Source organism: Eupeodes corollae, chromosome 1 (genome assembly GCF_945859685.1).
Source record: "Eupeodes corollae chromosome 1, idEupCoro1.1, whole genome shotgun sequence".
Classification (NCBI taxonomy): domain Eukaryota; kingdom Metazoa; phylum Arthropoda; class Insecta; order Diptera; family Syrphidae; genus Eupeodes; species Eupeodes corollae.
The window spans coordinates 85,701,141-85,726,106 of NC_079147.1; the positions used below are offsets into that span (position 1 = coordinate 85,701,141).

General features: G+C 34.5%; 1 protein-coding gene across 2 annotated transcripts in view; it reads left to right on the plus strand.

The window, feature by feature from the left end:
- LOC129943132 (uncharacterized) overlaps nt 1-24,966 on the plus strand; it is a 444,917-nt gene that overhangs the window by 149,864 nt on the left and 270,087 nt on the right. For both annotated transcript variants that reach the window (XM_056052382.1, XM_056052383.1), the window contains exon 2: nt 19,743-20,246. In XM_056052382.1, the coding sequence (XP_055908357.1) occupies nt 19,887-20,246 (360 nt within the window). In that variant the 5' untranslated portion in view covers nt 19,743-19,886. The remainder of the gene's footprint in view (nt 1-19,742; nt 20,247-24,966) is intronic.

Consider the following 24,966-nt stretch of genomic DNA (forward strand, 5'->3'; position numbering starts at 1 on the left):
AAAAATTGGTCTCATAGAATCACTAACTCGCTCAAGTACAGGCGGAGTCATAACACTCACTGGCAGCGTAGAGTTGGTGGCAAACTGCCTAGCAAAGAGATTAGCTTTCTCTAAAGAGCTAACAAAAGGAGTGTCATTTACAACGAGCATAGGAACCGTTGAAGAGGATGAATTCCTCATGTTTTTTACTAACGACCAAAAATTTTTACTGCCATTGGGACATTGCAGTATTTTTTGCGGTAGTTTTTGGTCATGTAAAAATTTGGTCCGGCGAATATGGGCGTTGCAGGCCTTCCTGGCCTGTTTGAACCTTTTCTGGCTTTCCTCATAACGGTTGGCTTTAAAGCAAGGGAAACCTACCTCTTTGACCCTAATAACCGCTTTACAGCTCGCATCAAACCATGCGTTTTCCTTGGGTCTGACAGTTTTAACCCTGTTCGATATAATAGTTCTCATTCCCAGGAGAATTAAACTTGTTATCATATCAGCACTGGCGTCAACACCACCATCGCGGAAGCATAGTGACATAGTGTGTGTCTGGCCTGAATGTTGAAGCCATGAAGAATTGTGTACTTTTAAATCGCCCGTAACAACGATTTTAGTGCGAGGATAAGACGAAACAATTCTTTGGATGGAATCAGACAAAGCATCAAATTCACGAGAAGTTGATACTCTTTCTAAATTAGGGCTTCGATAAAGGAAGCAGTAGTGAATGGTTTGCCTATTAACGGTGAATTTAAACCACATATAATTAAAAAAGAAATTGGTGCAAGTACCATATTGTGGTAAGAGCTGAGAAGCAACATTATTCCTAATGTATATGACGAGGGCATGATGGGAAAAGAAGGTTGATTTGATTTCAGCCCTTGTGACCTGAAATTAAAATTCAAAATTTCCTAATCAGTAAACAAATCGCAATCGGATTCACTTTATCCAAAAAAAACACAAAATGGCAAACATATTTTCGAAATTTGTAAATATACACAAAATAGGAAATCTAAAAAATTCAAGACTGACGGAGTTGTTAAAGAACATTCCCTCAAAACTTCAAGGGAATTAGTCAGGAACAACTCCTGAAAATCGCGTTCTTGGTTTGAGACAGTTCCTGTAGAACAGGATTATATAGTAAAGGATTTTCCAAAAAAAGGTTTTATTAAAAATAGCCCACTATTTGAGCAATTGTCATCATTTGACATTTGACAAGTAAGAACTACGCAATTACTAAAAATGGCGTAAACACATTTAAATTAATAACATTCATACTACAGCATTGGTTAAACATTTGTAGAAATAAGTTTGCAAAACTAAAACACTTCAGGAAGTTTTAGTTGTAATAAATTAATTTGAAATGTTGGAACATGTTAGTGATGTGAAAATCAGAACTATATGTTTCGCTGAGAATATTGTGGCTGAGTGTTGCAAAAAAGTGGTTTGTAGCCGGTTATTGAAAAAGCACAGTTCACAAAAAGCATTACACCTATTTTCGGAAAAAAACTAAGGTCGTGAGGCTTTTAATGTTTCATCTTTGCTGAATGAGTTCTTGAAATGCGTCCCGGTTTTTAATAAAAAAAAAAGATATCTTAAGTGGTTTATCTCATTAGGATCATTTTTTCTAATTTTTTCAAGTTGTCACGTTTCGGGCTCTAAAAATGACTGTTAAAAGACCTCTAGTCTCTGTTTATTGTCCGTGTCATTTCTCGAAGATGTGATTACAATTTTCCACCGGCAGCTTGTAATTTAATACCTTTACACTTTTTTCTTTGAGGCTATGTGACAGATAAATTCTATACCAATGTTTCACAATCCGTTCACGAGTTTAAAGATTTAGAAAATGTGCTGAACTGTCATTTGAAAAACTTTAAAAATTATGCAATAAATAAAGAATCATAAATATTTGAGACACCTTTTAAGTAATATTTTTGGTATGACTTTAATTTATGTTAGTAACTCTGCCAATTGGATTTTTTAAGTTATTATATGAGCCTGACCAATTTTTTGATTCTTGTTTCCAAAAATTTCCGTTAATCGGTTATTTCATGCCTTATTAAACAATACTCGTACACATTTACATTTTAAGCCATTTTGAACTTTCAATTGGTTGTATAGCAATATATAAGTAGGAACACATTTTTTGCTTTCTTAAAACTATATAGAAAAACAAATAGCGCAGTTTTTAATTCACTGTATTTACAATCAAACCAAGAATACAAAAGGTTATGCAATCTCAAAAAAGACCTTTATTTAAAAAAACACGGCTTCTAAGCTCGTTGAATGCAAGGGCTCGAAATCTTTTTTGGAAGACAATACAAGTGTTGAGTGGGCGGAATAGGAGGGTATTGTTCACAATTGATAAAAATCTACTTGCAAATTATTTTGAAACTCTACTTCTGCCTGACCCTAATCTTAACACAATAAGCTTTGCATTCCCCAATGTCATTATTCCTGAACTGGATTCCAATCCCACAATGGTTGAACTAGTAGCTGTTTTAAAAAAATAGAAAAATAACAAAGCATCTGGATCTGATGGGATCACAGTAGAGTTTTATAAACATGCAACTGGCCTATCTACTAAATTTATCAGAGTCAACGAAAAAATTCTCGAAAAACATGATGGCATCTGTTCAGAATGGTAGAAAAGTATGTAGAGAATTTCGTTGTGAGCAGGAGTCCTTCAAGGATGTGTTCTAAGCCCTATCATGTTTGCACTGTATATGAACGATGTCGAAAACAGTATACCTGGTGAAGTTCAGTTCGGGGATATTACTCTTAAAGTCTTGCTTTATGCTGACGATCTAGTGATTTTACCGGACATTCCGCTTAAACTAAAACTACAGATTAACAAGCTAAAACAGTTTTGTGATCTATGGGATCTTAGAGTAAATACCACCAAATCCATAATTATGGTTTTCAGGGCTCGAAATAGATCAATTGGCTATGGGCGGAATTGGACTTTAGATGGTGAGATAATTGAGGTCGTAAATGAATTTAAGTATCTTGGGTAAACAAATAAACTCGTAGACCCAATTTTAAAATTCAAAGTTTTCAATGCCACCGTGAATACTTGATTTTGCTATGTTAAAAAAGTATATGGTTTCGTATAGTTGGAGGAAATGGAAAATATACAGATGTATTTTTTCAAGCGAATTTTTAATTTCCATATGAAGTTATTGTAATGGGTCCGATTTGTCAAATTGAAAATTTTGACATTTCTCCCGTCCCTACAGTCGAAATAAAAGATTTTTAGAAAGATGTCCTTGCGTGCGTGTTGAGAAAAATCTAATTGACAGTTTTTTTACAAAAAATAAAAACCTAAAAATTAATTTTCGAATCAAATATCTTTTTAAAACTTTGAGATATTTTCTTTAATTTACTTTTATCTTTCAAAAAATATTGTTGTCAACATTTAGGAAAATTTTGAAAAAATCGAATTGATAGTTTTTTACAAAGAATTAAAAACCGAAAAAAAAATGAACAAAAGTTGGTAAAAAATGATTTTCGACTCAAATATCTTTTCAAAAATTTGAGATAATATAGCTTCTAACTTATTTTATTTCACAGAAAATATTGTTTCGAATATTCAGTAATTTTTATATAAAAATCCAACAGTCCGGTTTTTCATAAAAAAAATAAAATCTACAAAAAATAGAACGCAAATTTGGTAAAAATTGATACGAGTACATATAGACAAACTTTTAAGCAAGACAAATCGACATACGGGATGGGAAGTTATCAGTGTGGGTCGCATCCTCTTTTTTCAAATTGTAACTTTTCGGGCTAAAAGAATGACTGTTAAAAGGCCTCTCTATCCTCTGTTTCCCGTTCGTGTCAATTCTCGAAGACGTGATTACAATTGGCAACTGATTTCTTATAATTTAACTCTTTCACACTTTTTTCTTTGAGGCTACTTCACAGGTTAATTCTATACCAACGTTTTACAATCCGTTAACGAGTTTAAAGATGCTGAAAATATTGACTTTAAATTTCACAGACGATGTTTTTAAAATTGAAATGTCTTTTTAAAAACATTAAAAATTATGCAATAAGAAATAATAAGCATAAATAGTTAAGACGCCAATTAAGTTATATTTTAAGTATGACTTTAATTGATGTAAGTAACTCTGCCAATTGGATTTTTTAAGTAAGTAATTATATGTAATTCTAGGCTGACTAATTTTTTGATTCTTGTTTCCAACTTCGAGGCTGAACGCAAACTGAGCAAAAAAAAGGCCCGTTTATCGTTTATTTCATGCCTAAGGAAACAATACTCGTATACAATTACATTTTACGCCATTTTGAACCTTAAATTGTATGTATAGCAATATCGAATTGTACTAAAATTAAAGCCTCCATTTTTAGTCGAAAACATTATTATACATTTTGTAACGTTCTCTAACTAAAAAGCCTTAAGAACTCGTAGTAAGCTTAAACTAAAATATATTTAAATAAATTGAATTTATAGAACCAAGATATGAAAAACAAACTATTCTACCAGTGTTATAAATTCGTAAAAAACTGAAAAAATAGTGAACTTCTCAGTTTTGATTATTAATAAAAGAGGCTATGATGCGACCAACACTGAAAACTTCCCATCCCGTCTGTCGATTTGTCTTCCTAAAAAGTTTGTAGGGTTGGATTAAGAAAGTTGTTAGTTGAATTATTCTTAAAAAATTTAAAATTACCAACAATATTTTTTCATATAATGAAATAGTTGTGTTTTAAAATCTGATAAGAAATACTATTAAGTTTTACCAAATTTAGTAGCATTTCTTAAATTTTTACAAATTGGATGAATGAAATTAATTTGAGAGTTATCAAGAACCAAACATCAATATTTACAAAATTTGCTCACTATTTTATGAAGGCTTTATTTTTTAATGAAAAAACGGACTGTTGGATTTTTATTAAAAAAACTACTGAATATCGAAAACGATATTTTCTGGGAAATAAAAAAAGGTTTGAAGACAATATTTTTGAAAAGCTATTTGAGTCGAAAGTCAATTTTCACCAAGTTTTAGTACAGTGTGAAGGTACATCTCGTGGAAAGCTTACTGAACTCTTTGTAAAAATCATGTGCTATCTTATTTCAAAGAACACAAGTACTGAAACATTGGAAAAATTCCATGAAATAATAAATATTTCTAAGGATTTATGAAAAAAGGACCTGCATCGTGTTCTTTGAATTGAAATGGTTCCATCCATTAAGTAATTTTGTTTAACGCAAACATTTTTGCAAAACGATATTGGAGCGTTTTCTCATTTTGTGGTCCATAGTGATGTGGATAAGTGGTCCACTTTTTTTTGGAGAATGCTCGCGGTCAAGCGACAAATTCAAATTGTTGCAATTACCGATGCATGATAAGGGATTTCTTTTTAACGAACCTGCAAGCTCATCCAAAGTTTTCATCGCAAACGTGGTTCTAAGAGGTTGGGGCGATCGCATACACGGCTAGAGATTCTATGAATTTGCTTCGGGAAACTTTACCTCAAAAACTCATCAGTCGCTTTAGGGATATTCCGTGGCCACCTAAGTTAGCCGACTTAGCCCCAATGGATTATTTTCTATTATGGTTTCTTAAAGAGAGCGCTCTGCAACAATCCCAAAACTCTAGTGAACTTAAAAAAAACTTTTGTCAAGAAATCAGCGTAATTGAATAAAGTTTACTGCAGCGTGTGGCACGTAACACGAGGCTCAGTTTTATAAAGTGCGTACAACTCTACAGAAGTCTTTTGGATGTCATAACGTTCAAAAATTAAAATCCCCATTATTAGTCTGCCTTATAATATTTAAACCAAAACAATATATCAAATAGATTTTTTTATATTTAATTTTGAAAACATGTACTATGTGCCGCCAGACACCCTGAACAAAGAAATCCAGAATCAAACCTTCTAATACTGCGTTTAAGTATATGTATTTTCTTGTTGGCATTAAAATTAAGGGCTTTCTTTATGAAAGCACTCATCTAGATCTATACATATGGATTTCCATCGAATATGCCAACAACCTTTCAAATCACTTGATGAAGAAGACGTGACAAATTGACCCATTTCTACGTGCTTATTTTTTAAATAAAGAACACACTTAAGCAAATGAACTTTGACATATATAGAGACTTTTATAAGCATGTACCTATTATAACGTCTTAATAGTGCCACGCGAAAACAAGAGCTACATGAGGGATGCCATGAACATAAATGCAGTTTTATTGCAGTTCTTATTTCGTATAAGCTAAAGCCCGATTCATCTTTTGTTCGTACCTCAACGTATTTTTTTTTCTTTTATAATGACAACTGCATCCATCCGTTAACAAATTATCCATAATACTCGAGAGTTGGAGAATTATTATAGCAATGAAAAGTTATGCCATAGTATAAGAGTATATGCGTGCGCTCAATTAATATCCAACCCCATTTCCATCCCCATCATTGTATAGGTTTATATCCGTAGAGCTGTACCTTCACTTAACGATTTCACTTTTCATTCTGCCACTGCTGTCATTGTCATCATCATCGTCGTCGTCGTCATCATCGTTGTTGGCATCACGTTTATATATTTTATGTTCTCTTTTCCTTTTTTTTCATAGAAAAATATTCACTGAAATCTGAAATGGAGCATGCTTGAAAATTAACCCTCCCCTCCTCTCACAGATCTCAGTGCCAAATGGAAAAGTGTGCCATGCTTATGCCTATAAAGTCTATACACTTTAATATACCTAAAGCATCCTTGTTAGATGGAAATTTGTACCCGTATTATACAAGTATTTCTTTTTTTCTATTAGAAAAATTGCTGCTTTGAAAACGTGAGGTCCTTAACCTCACGTAAACTTTAATCCCCTTAGAACCTTACTTCAGAGAAAAACTATAAGATAGATGAATAGAAATATTTTATGGATTTTTCTACGTATAAAATTATGTGTATGTATGTACATAAATTTATTATATGCGAATGGAATTATTTGGTTTGTTCTAAAAGAAAATCAAATCAGCACAAATTAGGATTTATATGCATCCTAAATTACAACACATCCATATAAAGACAATTTTGTAAAGATAAGGACTAACTTCAATGTCTAATAGGCTTGGGAGAAATTATTGGAAGAAAATATTTTTTATTTTGATTAATTATATAGAAAATCCCAGTTTTCCAGGTTTATATACAGTAAAAGATGAGATAAAAACTCCTTATTAAATGGTAAAAAAATCTTCTTTTCTAAAGTTTATTATAGTTGGTACGATGAGCTCGTAACGCGCTTTTAATGGGCTACATAGTCGTCCTTCCAATCAACTATTCAAAGTTTCAAAAAGAATCAGACAACCTTACGTCAACGAAACTCAAGATCTGTTAAAGTGGGCAGTAGAAGGGAAGGAAGGAATTGCCGCTTCGCTTACAAGAACTTGCCTGTAGCAGACCACAATATGGCGAATTTTTCGTCGTGATTTGTTCCTGAACCCACACAAAATCCAATCAAAACTCAAGAGCTGAAATCAATTTCGCAGCAGTTGATCAAAATTTCGGTCGAAAAATCATCTTGAGCGATGATGTCCAATTTTGAATGATTGGGTCCGTGATAAGCAAAATTACTAGATTATGGATAAAACCAATCTAGGTACTTGAAATTCACGAGGAGCCACTATATCTAAATAAAGTTTCTGTTGAATGTAGTTGTTGGTCTGGTGGCGTCATATCGGTCCGTAGAAAATGATGCTACGAACGCTAGTGGTCGATCATCGTCATCTTTTTGTGGCCTGAATAGGATAACACCGAAGATATATGGTTTCAACACGATGACGCTACGTGTCACACAGCTCAATACACAACCGATATTCTACGTAGCGTTTTTACGGCATCGTTATCTTGACCGTATAGCGTTGCGACGTGAACCGAATCGTGTAATTTTACCTCTTATGACTTTTTCTTGTGAGAATTTTTTAAGTCTTAGGTCCATGCGAATAAGCCGCAAGCCACCGTTTCCATCAAAGACAGCATAATTGATGGCATCGGTCAAAATAAGATTGATTTATGAGCTTAAGTCAGCGGAAATTGGACCTTGAGCGCGATCACAATGTAAACAAAAAAGTGGCTGGGATGCGACCCACACTTATATTTGTTTTGCTTTAAAATTTGTTGGTTTTCGTGTTTTGCTAAAAACTTGTCAAATGAATTATTCTTAAAAATAAAAAATGAAATAGTTAGATTTTCAAATCTATTTTTGTTAACGAGATTTTTAGTAGAAAAACAACTTTTAACAATTTAAGAAGCATTTCTTTAAAGTTTTTATTTCTTATATAAACAAATAGAAATTGTTTGAATGAAAAATAATTCATTAATTATCGAGAAACGAACATCAATTTTTAACAATTTTTCGTACTTTTTTTTGTAGATTTTAATTTTTTTGAAAAAAAACGGAAGGTTGGATTTTTTTAAGAAAAAAAAAATTAATATCGAAAATAATATTTTCTGTGAGAAAAATTTAGTTTTATGATAATGTATTTAATTTTTGAAAAGAAATTTAAGTCGAATTTAAAAGGTTTCTATTTTTTGTAAAAAAAAAACTGTCAATTCAATTTTTCTCAAAACTTTACCGAATGTTGGTTACAGTATTTCTTATAAAACTAAAATAATCTGAAGCCATAATCTTAAATTTTTAAAAAGATATTTGAGTCGAAACTCAGTTTTTACAAACTTTTAGTAATTTTTTTAAGTTCCTATTTTTGGAAAAAAAAACTATCAATTCAATTTTCTTCAAAACTTTGCCGAATGTTGATAACAAAAAATAAAATTGGTTTGAAGATATAATCTCAAATTTTTGGAAAGATTTTTGAGTCAAAAATCAACTTTTACCAACTTTTAGTGGTGTTTTTTTTTTATGTTTTTGTTTTTTTTTTTTTTAAAGAAAACTGTCAATTTGGTTTTCCTAAAACTGTTATCGAATGAAGAATATTTCATATAATATAAAATTAGTTTGAAGACAATGTATTACATTTTTGAAAAATATTTGAGTGGATAATCAATTTTTAGAAACTTTTATTCATTTTTTTAATAATTTTTATTTATAAAAAAATGTCAATTCGCTTTCCCTAAAAATTCAAATGAATTTTTACAACAATATTTTTAGTTAAAAATAAGTTATATCTCAAAGTTTCAAAAAGATCTTTTTTTATTACGTTACAATATTTAATACAAAATTTAATTCAAGTCTCTAGCGTTATTGGTTCGTGAGATATTAAGGGTTAACCAAAATGTTTTTTCCCAAATTGCAATGGTAAAACAACCACCCACTCAATTTTCTTAAAAGTCCTTGCTTCATTATTTTCTGTATAACAAATTTTATTTGAAGTCGATATCTATGCTGGTTCTTGAGCTATGGTTCAGCCCACATATCTTCTAATTCGTGCCATGAAAAGTTGGTTATCATCTTGCGATAGTGACCACCATTCAAAACAGTCATTGTGCATTGGTTTTTCGACAATTAAGGAAATTCTGCCTCATCACTGAAGATGATTTTCTTCTAAAATTGATCATCCACTGTTGCAATTTATTGCCACTATTCTGAACATTGAGGATGCTTGAAATAGTTATAAGGTTTTACGAGTATATATTGAGTCAGCTGCACCTTGTAAGCGTGGAAATGCAGGTCTTTGTACATAATGTTTATCAACGACGAGTGCGAGAGTAGCAATTGTTGGACACTACCGAGCGTGATGACAATAGTTGAGGTGGACGGCTCTTCAGCCACATTTGTGTATCTTTCTATGGTTCAAATTAAATCAGTACAAAATTTACAAATGTCAAATGTAATGCAGAAAAAACCTTGACGTTTAGGTGTGGTTCTCTTGCCCAGTTAAATATAGCCGTAAAACCCTTCCTTTGTGGTGGAATGAAGAACTGTCGAGTCTTAGGAAAATGACGAGGACAATTTTCAATATCTGCAACAAACATAAGTTTTACCAACCGTATAAAGACTCTCTTAAAATTTACAAACAAGCTTTGTCATCAGCCAAAAGACAAGGCTGGAGAGAATGCTGTCAATTAATCGAAGACATAAAGGACTCCGCAAGGCTCAGCAAAGTTTTATCGAAGGAACATTGTAATCCTTCATTTCTAAAAAAAACCTGATGGAACCTGGACAGCCTCTCCAGCCGAATCTCTTGAGCTACTGATGAAGATGCACTTTCCGGGTTGCGAGAGTGATAACTCCGAATCGCTTGAAACCACAGAGCTAAACGTAGCTCATATGGAGCAAGTCAATTCCGTTATAACCAGAGAAAATATTTTGTGGGCCATCAATACTTTTTCTCCATATAAATCCCCAGGCATGGATGGCATACTGCCAGTTATGCTTCAAAAGTTGCATGGCAGCTCCATGGCTGGAACAAATTTTCAAAGGATGTCTCCTTCTCAAACATGTGCCCATGTCTTGGAGACAGGTCAAAGTAGTTTTTATCCCGAAAGTGGGTAGGCGAGGTCACGAATCCGCGAAGGATTTCAGACCAATAAGCTTAACATCTTTTGTGCTTAAAACCTTGGAGCGCATTCTTGATTACAATATTAGAGAAATCATAGTTGGACGACCTCTCGAAAGCTCTCAGCATGCTTACCTTAAGGACAAATCTTCGGAGACTACCCTCCATGAGGTAGTGCGCACTGTAGAACAAACAATCCATTATAAATAATTTACTCTTGCCACCTTCCTAGACATAGAAGGTGCTTTTAATAACGTCCTTACAGAATCCATAGAAGAATCATTCGATAAGTTCGGAGTAGAAAACTTCATTCGAGAATGGATTATTTCCATGCTCAGTGGTAGGAAGATTCGAGCCTCTCTAGGCAATACAATCGCAACAAAACACGTGAGTAGGGGAACACCCCAGGGTGGTGTAGCCTACGCGGATGATTTGGTGCTATTGATGTCAGGAAAGTACACCTCTGTGATTTCACTAATCACAGAGGTCAGCTTTGAAGAAAGTTAGAAACTGGGCCGAGATTTGTGGACTAAGAGTTAACCAAAGTAAAACTGAACTGTTGCTCTTTACCACCAAAACTAAAGTACCGCCCTTCACGCTACCTCGACTCAATGGTCAAATCCTATCATTGTCTTCCATGGCAAAATATTTGGGAGTTACACTCGACCCTAAACTAAACTGGAAACTTCTATCAATCGACCTTTTTATTAAATACATAGTTTCCTGCAGCGCTATTAGGCTGAGGGAATCAAATAGCTGGTTGTCAAAACCTTATGTTCACAGCAACACTACGATCTCGGTAGACACTGACTACTGCACTCCTACTTTGAGCGTTAGTAAGGGTTTTAAGGTTATTTTCCCATCGAGAGAAGATTGGGAGGATGACATCGTGTCGATAGGTTTCGACACAACCATCTTTACTGACGGCTCAAAGATGGAGTGCGGAGTTGGTTCTGGGATCTGAGTCCCTAAATGTAGCCAAATCCTTTAGGCTTCCTGACTTTTCTAGTGTTTTGCAGACTGAACTGCTGGCAATAAGGGAGGCATCTAAGATACTTAAACAAAACCCAAACCAAAACCGAAATGCGTCTATCTTTACAGACAGTCAAGCAGCTGTCAAAGCCATTAACTCGGCCATATCCTCATCTAAATTGGTCCAGCAATGTCGCGATGAGCTTGCGAACCTGAATATTAACCTCGGTGTCACCCTGATCTGGGTTCCGGGCCATAGTGGTATCGTGGGAAATGAATGGGCTGACGAGCTAGCCAGGCAAGGATCGGCCCTTCATACTCGTAGCTCACTTGCGGAAATGGTTAACATAGATCTTGGTGCTATGAAGATTAAAATCTTTTCTATCTACCAAACTCAATTAAACCGAAGGTGGAGCAATTTACCCAACTGCATTATATCTAGGAAGATATGGCCCACCTATAACAAAACCCGTACAAACGATCTTCTATGCAGGCCAAGGCAAGACATAGCCAGGATTGTTGCAGTTTGTACCGGACATTGGCCTATAGGAGTTTATGCAGAGAAGTTGGGTATCTCTTACAACACCTTTTGGCGTAGCTGTAGGGACCAAAGGAAAAGTGAAACGATAATCCATTTCCTCTGCAAATGTCCTGCTTTGGCAAACACTAGAATGAAATACTTTGGAAAATCATTCTTTCACGAACTTGATGAACTATCTGAGACAAAGATTTGAGACCTAATCTTTTTTCTCAATGCGACAAAATGGCTCTAACATAATCGCTATGAAGCTTCTCTATAAATATATCCCTTTCAATCAAAGGTCAAACGAGTTCTTGGTATCAAAACGGCGCACTACAGAGCTAATTGGATCTCAGGCTAGGTTGCCTTGAGATCGCCATTTCTACCTACCCTAGGTGTGGTTCATATTGAACAATGGCCATTAAAATGTAGTTATTTTCAAGCATTACTAATTAATCCAGGCCCATTTATCAAATTTAAAATTTTTGAAGTTTTTTTTTGATTTTATCAAAATCTAAAAATATCGCAAAGCTAGATAAAATATTTTAAAAAAACTAGCACAAATTTTCAAGACTTATACAAAATATCTAACTGGCCCTATGCGGGTGGTCTAAGTTAATCCATTATCTTAAACCTACTGCCTTTCGGCATAAGAAACATTTTAATACTAAATAAAAATAACTTAAACTACAACCAAGAACATTAAAAACAAAACTTGGTATCTTTATGATTTTTTTTATTTTATATAAAACTTAAAACTAAATATAAATAAAACCGAAACCTATGATAATACTAAAGTTAGTTAAAACTAACTAAAACCAATAATAATACTTAAAATTACTTAAAACTTCTTAAAAACTAGAAAAGCCTCAGATATTATTGATACGTGAACACCTTCCGTTTAGGAGTCATTTCACGGTTGGCCTACCCACAATATCGGAACCAAGAATACAATTTCATAGTCATGTGTAAGGCATGAACTACTTTGCTTGCTGAGGAGCGAGGCCTATCTAACGCATCTTGCATACTAAGGGACTTAGGTAGTAAACAGTACCCTTAGAATGCCATTCGTTCCGCTTATGGCAACCACAGCCACCACGATACTCCCATTAGACAGGTGGTATCAGGTCGCCCAGTGTATATGAAACACCAGAAACAACAAGAACCAGGGCTCCTGTCTCCCGTGGTACTTGAATATAGCTTCCGGTGGAGCTTCGTAACCACGAAGGTTACTTCCCGATGGACTCCTTACTGTCCAAGGCCTGACAGCCTTCATATTGCTCTGCGAGAACACCAGTTGAATACTGGCAGTATTGCATAGCAACACCAATACATCGAAATGACACCATGATACACAACCCAGGAATCTTCAATGAGATTCCCAAGCCAACTCATGACTCATGAGGCCAAGCTAAAATTTATTCATCAGTAATAAATAAAAAGCCCAATACACCCCAAAGCACATCCACGCAAAAACACATGCACACAAAACACAGACATGTATTAGCCAATCTTAACAAGCAATAGTAAACAATTGGGTCTTTACACACGCTAAGATAGACTTTCACTACAACCAGTTGTGGTCACAACCTCTTTGCCCTACACTAGCTATACAACTTAGTGGACTAACCTACCTACCGCTCTCCTACATGCAAAAACTTGTTTTGCGTAAACCTCTAGGTTCCCAGCAGTTTCCCTAATACTAAGGATTTTGCTGAATACCCAATTATCATTATATATCTGAATAGCGAGGACAGTCTACAATGACGTGTAGCCAATTCTTACTAGGCGCCCCACAGGAACACTCCGCTGTTGTTGAAAGTGTCCTTTTATGCAAAAATGCGTTAATGGACCCGTTTCCTGTGAAGAGCGAGAAACCAAAGTCCCTAACCCTAACTGCCTGATCTATGTCGGGAAGAAACTTAAAAGTTACCCTTCCCTTCTCACTATCTGTCCATCTAGATTGCCATTGAGTGCACACACATCTGTTAAGCAAATCTTTAATACGCCCCACTCTCCTGTCAGTAAAATTTCAAGCCTCCTCCCAGTCCGTTGAGGACAAGTTTATTCCTCTTGACATCCTGTAGGCAATCGCCAATCGAGTAGAACAGCCCTTAACCTTTTTTTTTTTTTGTTTTGTGTTTTTTTTTGGTGACACTCTGAGTGTCCCTTACCTAATCCTTTAACCTATGTAAGCCGGCCAAGACCAAACAATCTAGACAGCTTTAAATGTCATTCTCAATTTGAAGCCAGCAACCAGGTTCTCCTGCCTCATCCTCTCTCTTCGGATCCTATCGAAAGCAGTCCTACTGAACCGAAGGCGCTTGGCTCCAACCAGTGCGAGGACTTTACGACACACGACTGTAAAGGAGTCGCCTATCTACAGTTTTATGGCTGACGTGGTAAAATAGCGAAACCGCCTCCCTATCCTGTATCAGCCCTCGATTGTCTAAAAAGAGGAAAGCTTCGGGAGGAATGTTGCCTCTTAAAAGTGCATTTTTGTAGTACTCATTGTTGGGGTAGTAAGGTCCCTAGCTCTGGCAAGAGCAGCACTCATATGTCTGTCGAATTACAAGTACTGATCCAGCCAGATGCCAAGGTACTTAACTACACTTTTATTCGCCAGTGGCTGTCGATTTAGTCCAACGATCACAAGGTTTTTCCAGTTCTTTCTCGAATCCCTTGAGGCCCCATACAGCGGAGTCCTGAACAGAATAGCTTCGCATTTCTGAAAGTTAATTTTTAACTTCCAGTCATCGCGACATTGAATAATCTTGTCGAAGTCACTCTGCTATCAGATCACTAGTGTAAATGCTGAACAAGATTGGCGAGTAAACCGTTCTCTGTTGAAGACCATTTTTAATATCAAAGAGTTCGGTAGATGTTATATTGAAAATTTTGACAATAAACCGTTTACCTTAAGCATGTCATAAAGCATATACAACAGTGGTTTAGCTATGATACGGTGTCGAAGGCCTTCTCCATGTCAACCAAACAATCATCCGTACATTTCCTTTTAGATTCGCTCCACTGGATTTTAGAAAGAAGCTTAAACGACGCATGAATAGTGACAGGTCCCGTTTTAAAGCCGAACTGATTATCCGGAATTATTTTGTTGTTCTCAGCTCACTAAGGCAGAAAACTTATAGACCGGTGGTTCACCGGATTGGAGTTTTAGTTTCCCTTTTTCGGGAGAGGATGGACCACAGCTGTCTTCCAACGGACTGGGTCATATGTATTATTCAGAACGTTGTTAAACAGAGTGATATAAATGTCCACAGCTTCTTGAGGTAAATGTCGTAGTAAAATGTATATAAATGGATATACCATCGACACCTGATGACTTCTTTTACTTTAATCAATCAAAGATTAGCTGGAGCTTTATCTTTGTGAACAATAGGGTATTAGCCACTTTTTGCTCGACGATGATTACATTTGCCAAGTTTTCGACATTGAACCTGGTAAGATCGCCACCGCGTTATGTCGTTTCGCAGTTAAAAGAAGTGCTGCAGGGCTCTATTCAGCCCCCACCACCTCTACTTTCTCCTACGGATCTTCGACAGCAAAGAAGTCCATCGTCCAAAACGGCGTCTTCTGGATCTATTCCTGCTGTCAGAAGTACGTCTCGGTTTTCTGTCGTTCTTTGAAGCTTAAGACAAGGAAGATGGTTCTGATCATTCCTCCTAAGGATCTTGTTAATTTGCTGAAACATACTTCTTGTCACAGTACAAATTTTAATGTTGAATCGATAGTTTTCTTTGATCAATTTGCTACGTTATAGTTCAATGGATTGTCTCTTCCATTTGTTGTAAATATCCGTCAAGCTCGGCATTTGTCAAAATCCTGTTGATTAGTGGGGATACATTTCTAAACCGAAGTTCTCACGCTAAAGCTTTGGTGAAGCGCGGCCAGTGAGTCTTACTATAATTGTAAGAGTGCACCGGCATGTACTTCTCCAACTCCACAAGCTCTTTTGGAAGCCGTATTACGTCGCGGCGCAGGGGTGAGAACGCAATGGTCACTGTCGTACTTGATCGTCCGTTAAGAATTGTTGACGTTTTATTTGCCGAATTGACGAAAATTAATGTTTAAACATTTTTAATAATGAAGTTAAGCTTTTTTCATAAATGTTACATCCCGCCTTAAAGTTAATATAAAAACAATTACTACCCAGAAGTTTAAAATTTTCTAATTCACATAAAGCATAAGTGATTATGATTCAATATAGTTAACCAAAAATAAATAAATCCACCTTTTCAATTCAAAACGTCGTAAATATTCAAATTTGAATAAAACCAAATCAAAAATTTGATTGATATTACAATTCATTTCTATAAGACTCCTAATAGCCTTTTAGCAATAAACCTTTACCTATTGTTTTTTTAACCTTATAAATTCGAATTTTAAAAAATTGCTATACGGACACACGGTAATAATAATCGTTCTCAAAATCAATATCACTTAGCCGAAGCTCTTTGGCAATTGTTCGCATTCACTATTTAAAAAAAAAATCTAAAAAACCAAAAAGAAAACAACAGAAATGCTAATCCCATGTGAGTATTGGAAAATGTTGTTTCATTCAAAAACTATGCATTTCTATTATATTTGCAACATTTCAATTTCAATTTTATTTCTATTTTCATAGTTGAATAGAATATACATCGACAACAACTTTTTGTTTTATCCTCTTCGAGGTCATTTCATCTTTGTTTCGTTTAAAAATTCAATTTTCCATCAAGTTTGTGAATGGGATTCAATTTCATTTTTCAATTTTGATATGCTATACACTGTACAGACATTATATATTAGGTACGGTGTAGGAATATATACGAATTTTAAGCCCTTCATATAATAGCAACTTCATAGTGTGTTTTTTAAGACACTAGATGCAAAGTATAGGGTGGGTCAAAAGAGTCTTTCTAGTGATAATGTGATAATAACTTTAAGAAATTTAATTTTAAATCAATAGTTTATTTTTCTATAATACGTTCAATTCATGCAGTACTTGGTCTTTCACGTCAAGGGGGACCAACTACAGTTCCTTGTGGATAATGTGACCAGTGGGTCGATTTCGCACATAGAAACATAGGTGGCCCATTTAAATGACAAAACACACTCAAATGGTTAAAAATACCTTAAATATATCGGAGACACAGTGTGAGCAAAAGGAGGTGTCGGTGTGCATTGCAAAACATTGCAATGACAGGAACCGAAAGAGCATGACATTCGTAAGGCATTCCACATTCGCGTAGTATGTTACAAATTTTGTGCATCGTCTCATCAAAACCAAACATTTAGCAGCATTTTTTAGCGATATCGCGTGTATAATCATTCCATACCGAGAATATCGAGATGTTCACTTCTACTGATGCAAGTGAGCAAGAAAGATTTGAAGTTGCATAATTTAAGTCCAACGTTCAGCTTGCCTATGTAAAGGCGGATCGGTTCGCACGACCCTATCTGCGGTACCTTACTTTACCTAAAACCTCTTGATATATTCAGCAAACAAATAGCTGCAAGCTCTGCTAAACGCCTCAAAGCTTCGTCGCAGTGGATTAACAATAACATTGGCCAATCCGTAATGCAATTTTAAAGCATACATACTACACCATTCTCCGAATGCAATTCGACAGAAACTTCCAGATTTCTATACTTTCCAGATTTTTCTGGGAAGATAGGACATTCCTACAAGACGAGTCAGTCCACTTTTACAATAATGGATAAAAAAGAAATGTGGAAGTGCGCCTCTAAACGACTGAAATTAAGTCTCTCATTCGTCTTCCCAATCATTGAAGCGTGTTCCAGGCCAACTTTTTGGCGATAAAAGAAGTCTTTTTCTGGCTTAAAGAAAGCGTGATATCAACATCTGATATCCATATCTTCTAAGATAGTCAGGCCGCTATCAAATTTCTGGACTCTGTCTCTACAAATTGTATTACAGCCCTGTCGATCATCTCTAATGGAGATTGCACAAAATTTAAATTTTTACCTTTGCTGCATGCTGGGCCACAGAGACATTTCAGGAAATTGTAAGGAAGATGAACTCGTCAGAAACAGTTCATTCTATAAAATTTGGCTAATGCTGGAATACCAATCGCTATATGTAAAGTATTGCTAATGCAGGACGTTATGAAGAAGGCAAATATCAGGTGGAATAATGTCACCACGTGTCAAGTCATAAAAAACATTCGGCCGGCAATAGATTTAAAGCGCTCAAGGTATATGCAGGTCGCATATAAGCTATATAATATGTGTCATTACCGGGCCCTGTCCAATAGGAAAGCACTCCACTCGACTAGGCGTATTCTCAAATGACTATTGCAGAAGCTGTATAGACGAGGAAGAGGAGAAAACAGTTCTTTACCTTCTCTGTACATTACCTGCGCTAGCTTAAAAACGCAAGAACTACCTAGAAGTATTCTTCTAAAACAATCTGAACGATCTAAATCATATTAGCATAATCAGCCTTTTAAGTTTCGTAAGGGACTCAAACTGGTTTCATTGGGCTCAGGAGAAAGCCTCAAGATTCATGTCGTATCACACTGAGCCATTAAACTGGCCTAAGTGTGTCCTAATTCATCACGGTCACTTTAACCTAACCTAACCAAGTTGCAGATATAGAGATCGTAAGTTTAAATAAGAAAGATTGTCGGAGGACAAAACAGAGTCCTGGGGCACACCACTGTTCGATGAGAAGATCCATGAGATCAGCAGTGTAATTTTTGCTATGAAAGTTGTACTGTCGTTCATTAGGAAGCCTCGATCATCGAAATATTTCTTGATCTGATAATTAATCAGAGTTTCCATGACCTTTGAAAGAACGACGTAACTACAATCGGTCTATATCTAGAGAGTAAGAAATATTAGCTTCTTTTGGTTATTGGCTGGACAAATGCTGGAAGATTGAGAATTCTTCATGTCTTTTTGCGAATGACCAAATTTGTACTGCAGTGCCGGGACGTTGCATAATTAATCAGTTAAATAATTCGTTGCCGTTATTTTTGGTCATGTATAAATTTATGGAGTCCTTTTTGGTTTGTTCAAACTTTTTCCGGTTTTTCTCAATTTTCCTCAAAAAGTGATCAGTGTATTGCATAACTTACTTATAAAAACAAGCAAAAACAAACTTAAAGACAGAAGAATTATGATTATATCAAATTAAGAAAAAACGTTTGACTCACCCTGTAAGTACATATCATCTACATACGATGCAAGCTATACTTTCCTTCTACGATATCACTATATTGGGATATGATGCAAAAAAGCAGTTAATTACCAATTTATTTTGTTTTTGTGTTTTTCATATATGGAACGATCTTTTATCCCCCTTTCTACAACATCATCGTGGAAATACTCTTTTGAGAGGGTTGGTTTTTTGTTTTTGGTTTTGTTGCTAATGGCATTTAAACCCTTTGGCAAATGATACCAATGCCATTTGAATCGAACACACACGGTCTCTCATTATTACAAAACTGCTAAGAGGATTACTGATTTCATTCAGAGTTGTTTCCAGCAAACTCTGGGACTACACAAACAGGGTAGAACTTTCCTTTTCATTCGAGTTCACATTATGACTTTTGCATTTAACATAAGCAAAGTATGCATGCTTTCATGCACATCATATGACTCTATCCTTGCCCTATAAGTGTCCAAAACTAAACTTTAAAAAAATCACCCTTCCATTCGGTCCATCTCTGATATCTGATTCCGGGTATCAACATCACAATTGTCATCCACAACTGAAGCAAGTTTTTTAAACATTATTTTCTCTTTTTTATCTTTTCAGCGTATCATAAGCAGTATCACAATCTAAAACGCTTGACGTAAGAAACGTCACTCTCACTAATGTCATAGTGCGTCGTCGTTGTAGTCGTTGCTGTTGTCATTGCATAATAATCGTGGAACAATACTGCTAAAAGATGACAGCAAAATGTCACAATTGCGAAAATCAGCTTCTTTCCGATCCAGGATTCCAGTGAGAAGAAGTCGTTTGCCACAGCGTCGTTGCTGTAGCCCACCCCCAGGTGGCGTAGTGAGGTTAAGGGGTGCCTCTAGCGGTTGTGGAGGAAGAACAACCACCAACACCGGAGACGTTGGCTTAGGGCTGCAGACAAATAGAAGTTTTGCATTCGAGAGATGTGATATCAACATCAACAGCAACACCAACTCCAATAACAAAAAGAAAACTCGCAGCAATAGCAAACAGCATAAGCATCAGCAGAAACGATACTCGTCATCTTCATCGTTTTCCAGCAGCGACGAAAGCTATGAATCTGAAGCTCCACGCCAGGTGAGGCTATAAACTATACTGAAATAGACATGTGCACTAATTTCTTCGTTTTCTGTTATAAGAAGAATTTCCCAGATGCATACAAATGCCAAGCGCACATACGCGTACATATACGTGTAAGACTTTTCCCATTTTCCACAGTTGGCTTTTATATTCTGTTGATCTTATTTATATATTTATTTTTCTTATTCACTCGAAGCGACGAGGAGATGGTTGGTTGGGCGGCTCTCAGCTCCTTTCAGATCCTCTCAGGACTAAACGAAGGGTGCAAGCTATTGTTGACATATTTATGTTCTTAGAATAGCAAAGAGACAGGCACAGCCAGCGCCAGCGTAACGTACGTATACAAATACAGGAGCACAACGAATTTAAAAAGATTAAACGTAACTTTATTTGGGGGTGTCATATTATTGGAATTATTATTATTATTTTGAAATTTGAGATAGAGGATATGTGTGCCAGCAAACTTGCTGCGCCAGCCGCGCTGCTCCGTGTGTGTTTTTTAAGGATTTATGTTAGCAGTTAAAATAAATTGATTTAATATTAACTTAGGACATAAAAGCAATGATTTTGTTTTATATTTTGGGTGGGCGAATGTTAAAGGGAGTTTCGCCCTAAGCGAAAAAAACATGTTGCTCGGAAAAAATAATGATACAAAACTGCGCTCTTTCGATTGAATGTTAGTTTTTTTAATCTTTGGCGAAGAGTGTTACATTTGCGTGTATTCTGTTTTAAATGAAATACATAACAAACTTCACAACCCCAATGCATTGTAAATGTATAGCTTTGTATTTATTCATAGTTGTGAAATCAAACAATAGTATTAAATACTTACTTTACTTTAATTTACTTTTTTAATTTATATCAACAGGATCTAAGTCCACTAAGAGACTTAATTCCCAAACAGTTGCAACTAGACCCATTTGAGTAAAATGGCATTAGTTTCCATGCTAGGTGGGACCGAACCCTACTTTCTTTTGAGCCCTTAAAACACACTTAAAAATATGAAGAAGGAAGGGATTCCTATCAATTTAACAACGAGCTTAAGATCGTTATAAACAGTTCCTTGACACTGGTTTTATTTGAATGAGTGCAAACCCAATTTGATCATATTCATAAGGTTTTATTACTGGCAATCAAATTGCACTTTTTTCAATCCAATTTTGAAAGACGTAATCTTTCAAACGATTTTCAAACAAAAAAATCATAATTTCACGTGCCAAAAATTGATCTAAAAACATATTTTAAGAACCTGGTGAGATAAAACAAATTTAAGGTGAGCTTCGAATTCAGAACATTGTGTGTTGCAGAAAAAAAAACGTTATTTCGTCGGCCAGTGTTATTTCTGAATCTTTTCAATACGGCTCCCGGAAATTGCGAAGGAATTATTTCTGGAAAAAAAAGTTGTTATGTCAAAATTATAAATACAAATTTCAATTACGTCGTACAAACATTGATGTACATCTGCCTGATTAGGCGCTCTATTGTTGCTAAGTTGGGTAAATACAAAATTTCAAAGTCTATATTTAAAGTTGGGCAATAATTTTTAACTGCCCAAAGGAAGTTATTGCAATGGGTCCGGTTTGTCAAATTAAAAATTTTCACATTTCTAAACGTTTGAATTTCCGTAAAATCAAAACAAAAGATTTTTAGAAAGATGTCTGCGCGTGCGTGTGTACGTACCTTCCTACGTTCGACGTTCGTACGTTCGAGATGTTTTTTTTTGTCGTCCATAGCTTAAGAACCAGAAGAGATATCGACTTCGAATAAATTTTGATATACAGAAAATAATGCAGAAAGATACAAAAAGAGCTCTAAAGAAAATTGCATGGGTGTTTTTTTCTGTAAATATAGCAGTTTAAAAAAAAATTGAAAATGTTGGTTAAACCTATAAATATCTCACGAACTTATAACGCTAGAGATTTGAATTAAATTTTATATAACATATTGTATTGTGATATCAACCAAGTATATTTTTTGAAAAAAATCCATTTAACTGTTTTTTTTTTTTTTATAAATCAAAAAAACTGAAAAAAAATTTGTCACCTCCAAAATTTTACGACTAAAATATGATTTCATCTCCAAAACAATTTTGTGCAACGAAGAATAATGTTTTTGACATCTCATAAAATTTTGAGAAAAATCGATTAGAGAGTTTTTTTTATAAAAAATAAAAATCTAAAAAAAACATTACTCAAAGTTAGTAAAAATTGAATATTACGACTCAAATATCTTTTCAAAAACTTGAAATTTAGGCTTCAACTTAAAGAAATATTGTTTTTAACATTTTGAAAACTCTTGAGACAAATCGAATTGACAGTTGTTTTTACAAAAAATAAAAACCTAAAAAAAAATTAATAAAAGTTGGTAAGAATTGATTTTCGACTCAAATATCTTTTTAAAACTTTGAGATATTGGCTTTAATTTACTTTTATGGTCAAAAAATATTGTTGTCAACATTCAGTAACACTTTAAAAAAATTGAATTGATAGTTTTTTTTACAAAAAATTAAAAAACAAAAAAAAATTAACGAAAGTTGATAAAAAATGATTTTCGTTTTAAATATCTTTTCAAAAATTTAAAATATTGGCTTCAAACTTATTTTATTTTACAGAAAATATTGTTTTCTATATTCAGTAATTTTTATATAAAAAATCCAACAGTCCGTTTTTTCATAAAAATAAAATCCAGACAAACTTTTAAGCAAGACAAATCGACAGACGGGATGGGAAGTTATCAGTGTGGGTCGCATCCCAGCCTCTTTTTTTAAGTTGTTTCGGGTTGTTTGGTTTCTGTTTCTTTATTTATAAGGTATGCTTACATTGTTATTTTTATTGAATATAATAGAAAAGAATAATGTCATCTCCCTTTTTAGCTTTTGTATTGTATGCACAGGTAGGAAAAGTGGAGTAAATTCAAGGTTATGTAGCTTCATTTATTAATTAATCAGAAAACGGCAATAAAATGGTTAAAAGTAAGAAAATGGGATTTTGTAGTGACAGAAAGAGCTTTACTCTCCATCTTGAGAGAAAAAGTAGATAAATGTATCCTCAAAAAGATACAACGTGCCAAAAATAGCTAAAAGTTGATCCGGCTAGAGAACACCAAAGGACTTTGTAAGTTTAAGGACCTAAATAAATTTGTCAAGAAAAAATGTAAAATGAACTCGGAGTTAACCAAAGTTTGGCTTTCCAAATATAAATAAAAAAAAAAAAAAAAAATCCCAAAACATTTGCATTTTGAACAAGATTGAAAAGATTGTCTGTATTGAAAAATTATACAAATGAATTAAAATCTTGACTACCAAGGAGAACTCCTATCGACAGTTCTAAGGTCCTAAATTTTGAAGAAACTAGAAGTTTAAAATGATGCTGTCAATACAAAAATACGTCTTAACAAAAAATTTAATTTTATTTTAATAACCCTTTTATTACAAGTGTGAATTACTCCTACAAACAATATTCTTTGATATCCGTTAGGTAGTTTCGCCCAAAACTGTATCGTCAAAATTACAAGTGTTGTGCTCAAACTTTTTTGGGTTTATTGACAATCCAAATAAAAAGAAGCGTTCGGTCTTATTATTCAAACCTAAAACGAAAAAATGTCAGATCGCCTAAGAACTCGGAACGTCAACAAAGGGTTTGGGTATGTTCGAGGTTGTGTGTAAGAAAAAGTTTCTTTAAATCCATTTAAATGCAAAGACATTTTTTACACGCCTAACTTGGTACTTACCCCAAATCCAAAATGTCACAAAGCCCAAACCCTATGTCATAAAACCCAAATTCAAAATTGTAGATTATTTTGGGCAAACTGACATGTAACCATTTTTCCTTTTTTTTTTTTAAATTTAATTTGGGTTTTTTCTAAGTTTTTTGGCTTTGTGACCAATTTTGGGCCTTTTTACATTTTAAGATTTGGGCGGTATGATTTTGGGTGAAAAAACCTGACGCCACTCTGATGAGGCCAAATAGCGTAAAACTTTTTCAAAGGCTTAGTTTTTTTTCAGAATTGTGAATTGTCGAACGTCTTCAATTGAAACTTTTAACCAACGTTCTGATTAATGGTTACAGAGCTTAACAGTTTCAATAAGTGATTTATGTCGCACTTTTGTAATTTGGGTGGTGTCTCGGCCATAAGATGTGAGTTATTTTGACCGAAAATTTGAATAATTTTTTAAATTAAACATAGTTTGATTCAATAAGCCCAGTGTGGAGCAGGTTAAAGTGAAAATATATTTTTCTACAGAGCAATTATTTAGTATAATCCAAACACACTAAATATATGTACTCGAATTTCGTTCCCTTTCAGGTCCTACCCACTTATTTTCTGAAAATTATGTTTTTGTTTTTCAATGAATAAAATAAAATAAAGTAAAATAACTTAATAGAGATAAATTATTTGAATTTTGTTTGTACCAAAACTTACTTTAAAAAAAAAAAAACATTTATATTCTCTATTTCATTGTTTTTATTATTTTTGGCCTATTTATACATAATGCAACCGGGCATTATGTGTTCTCTCATATTTCATACAGAAGTCATCATCTGTCAGGAACACTTGTTCCCAATGAAAACAGTCTATATACCTACGTTCACAAAGGTATGTATGTATGTGAACCTTAATATAGATATTTATAGCTTTTAAATGCTACATCTCTCATCACATTGCGCATAATAATAATATTTATGAAAATTATGGCTGAGGGAAAATATTTATTTTC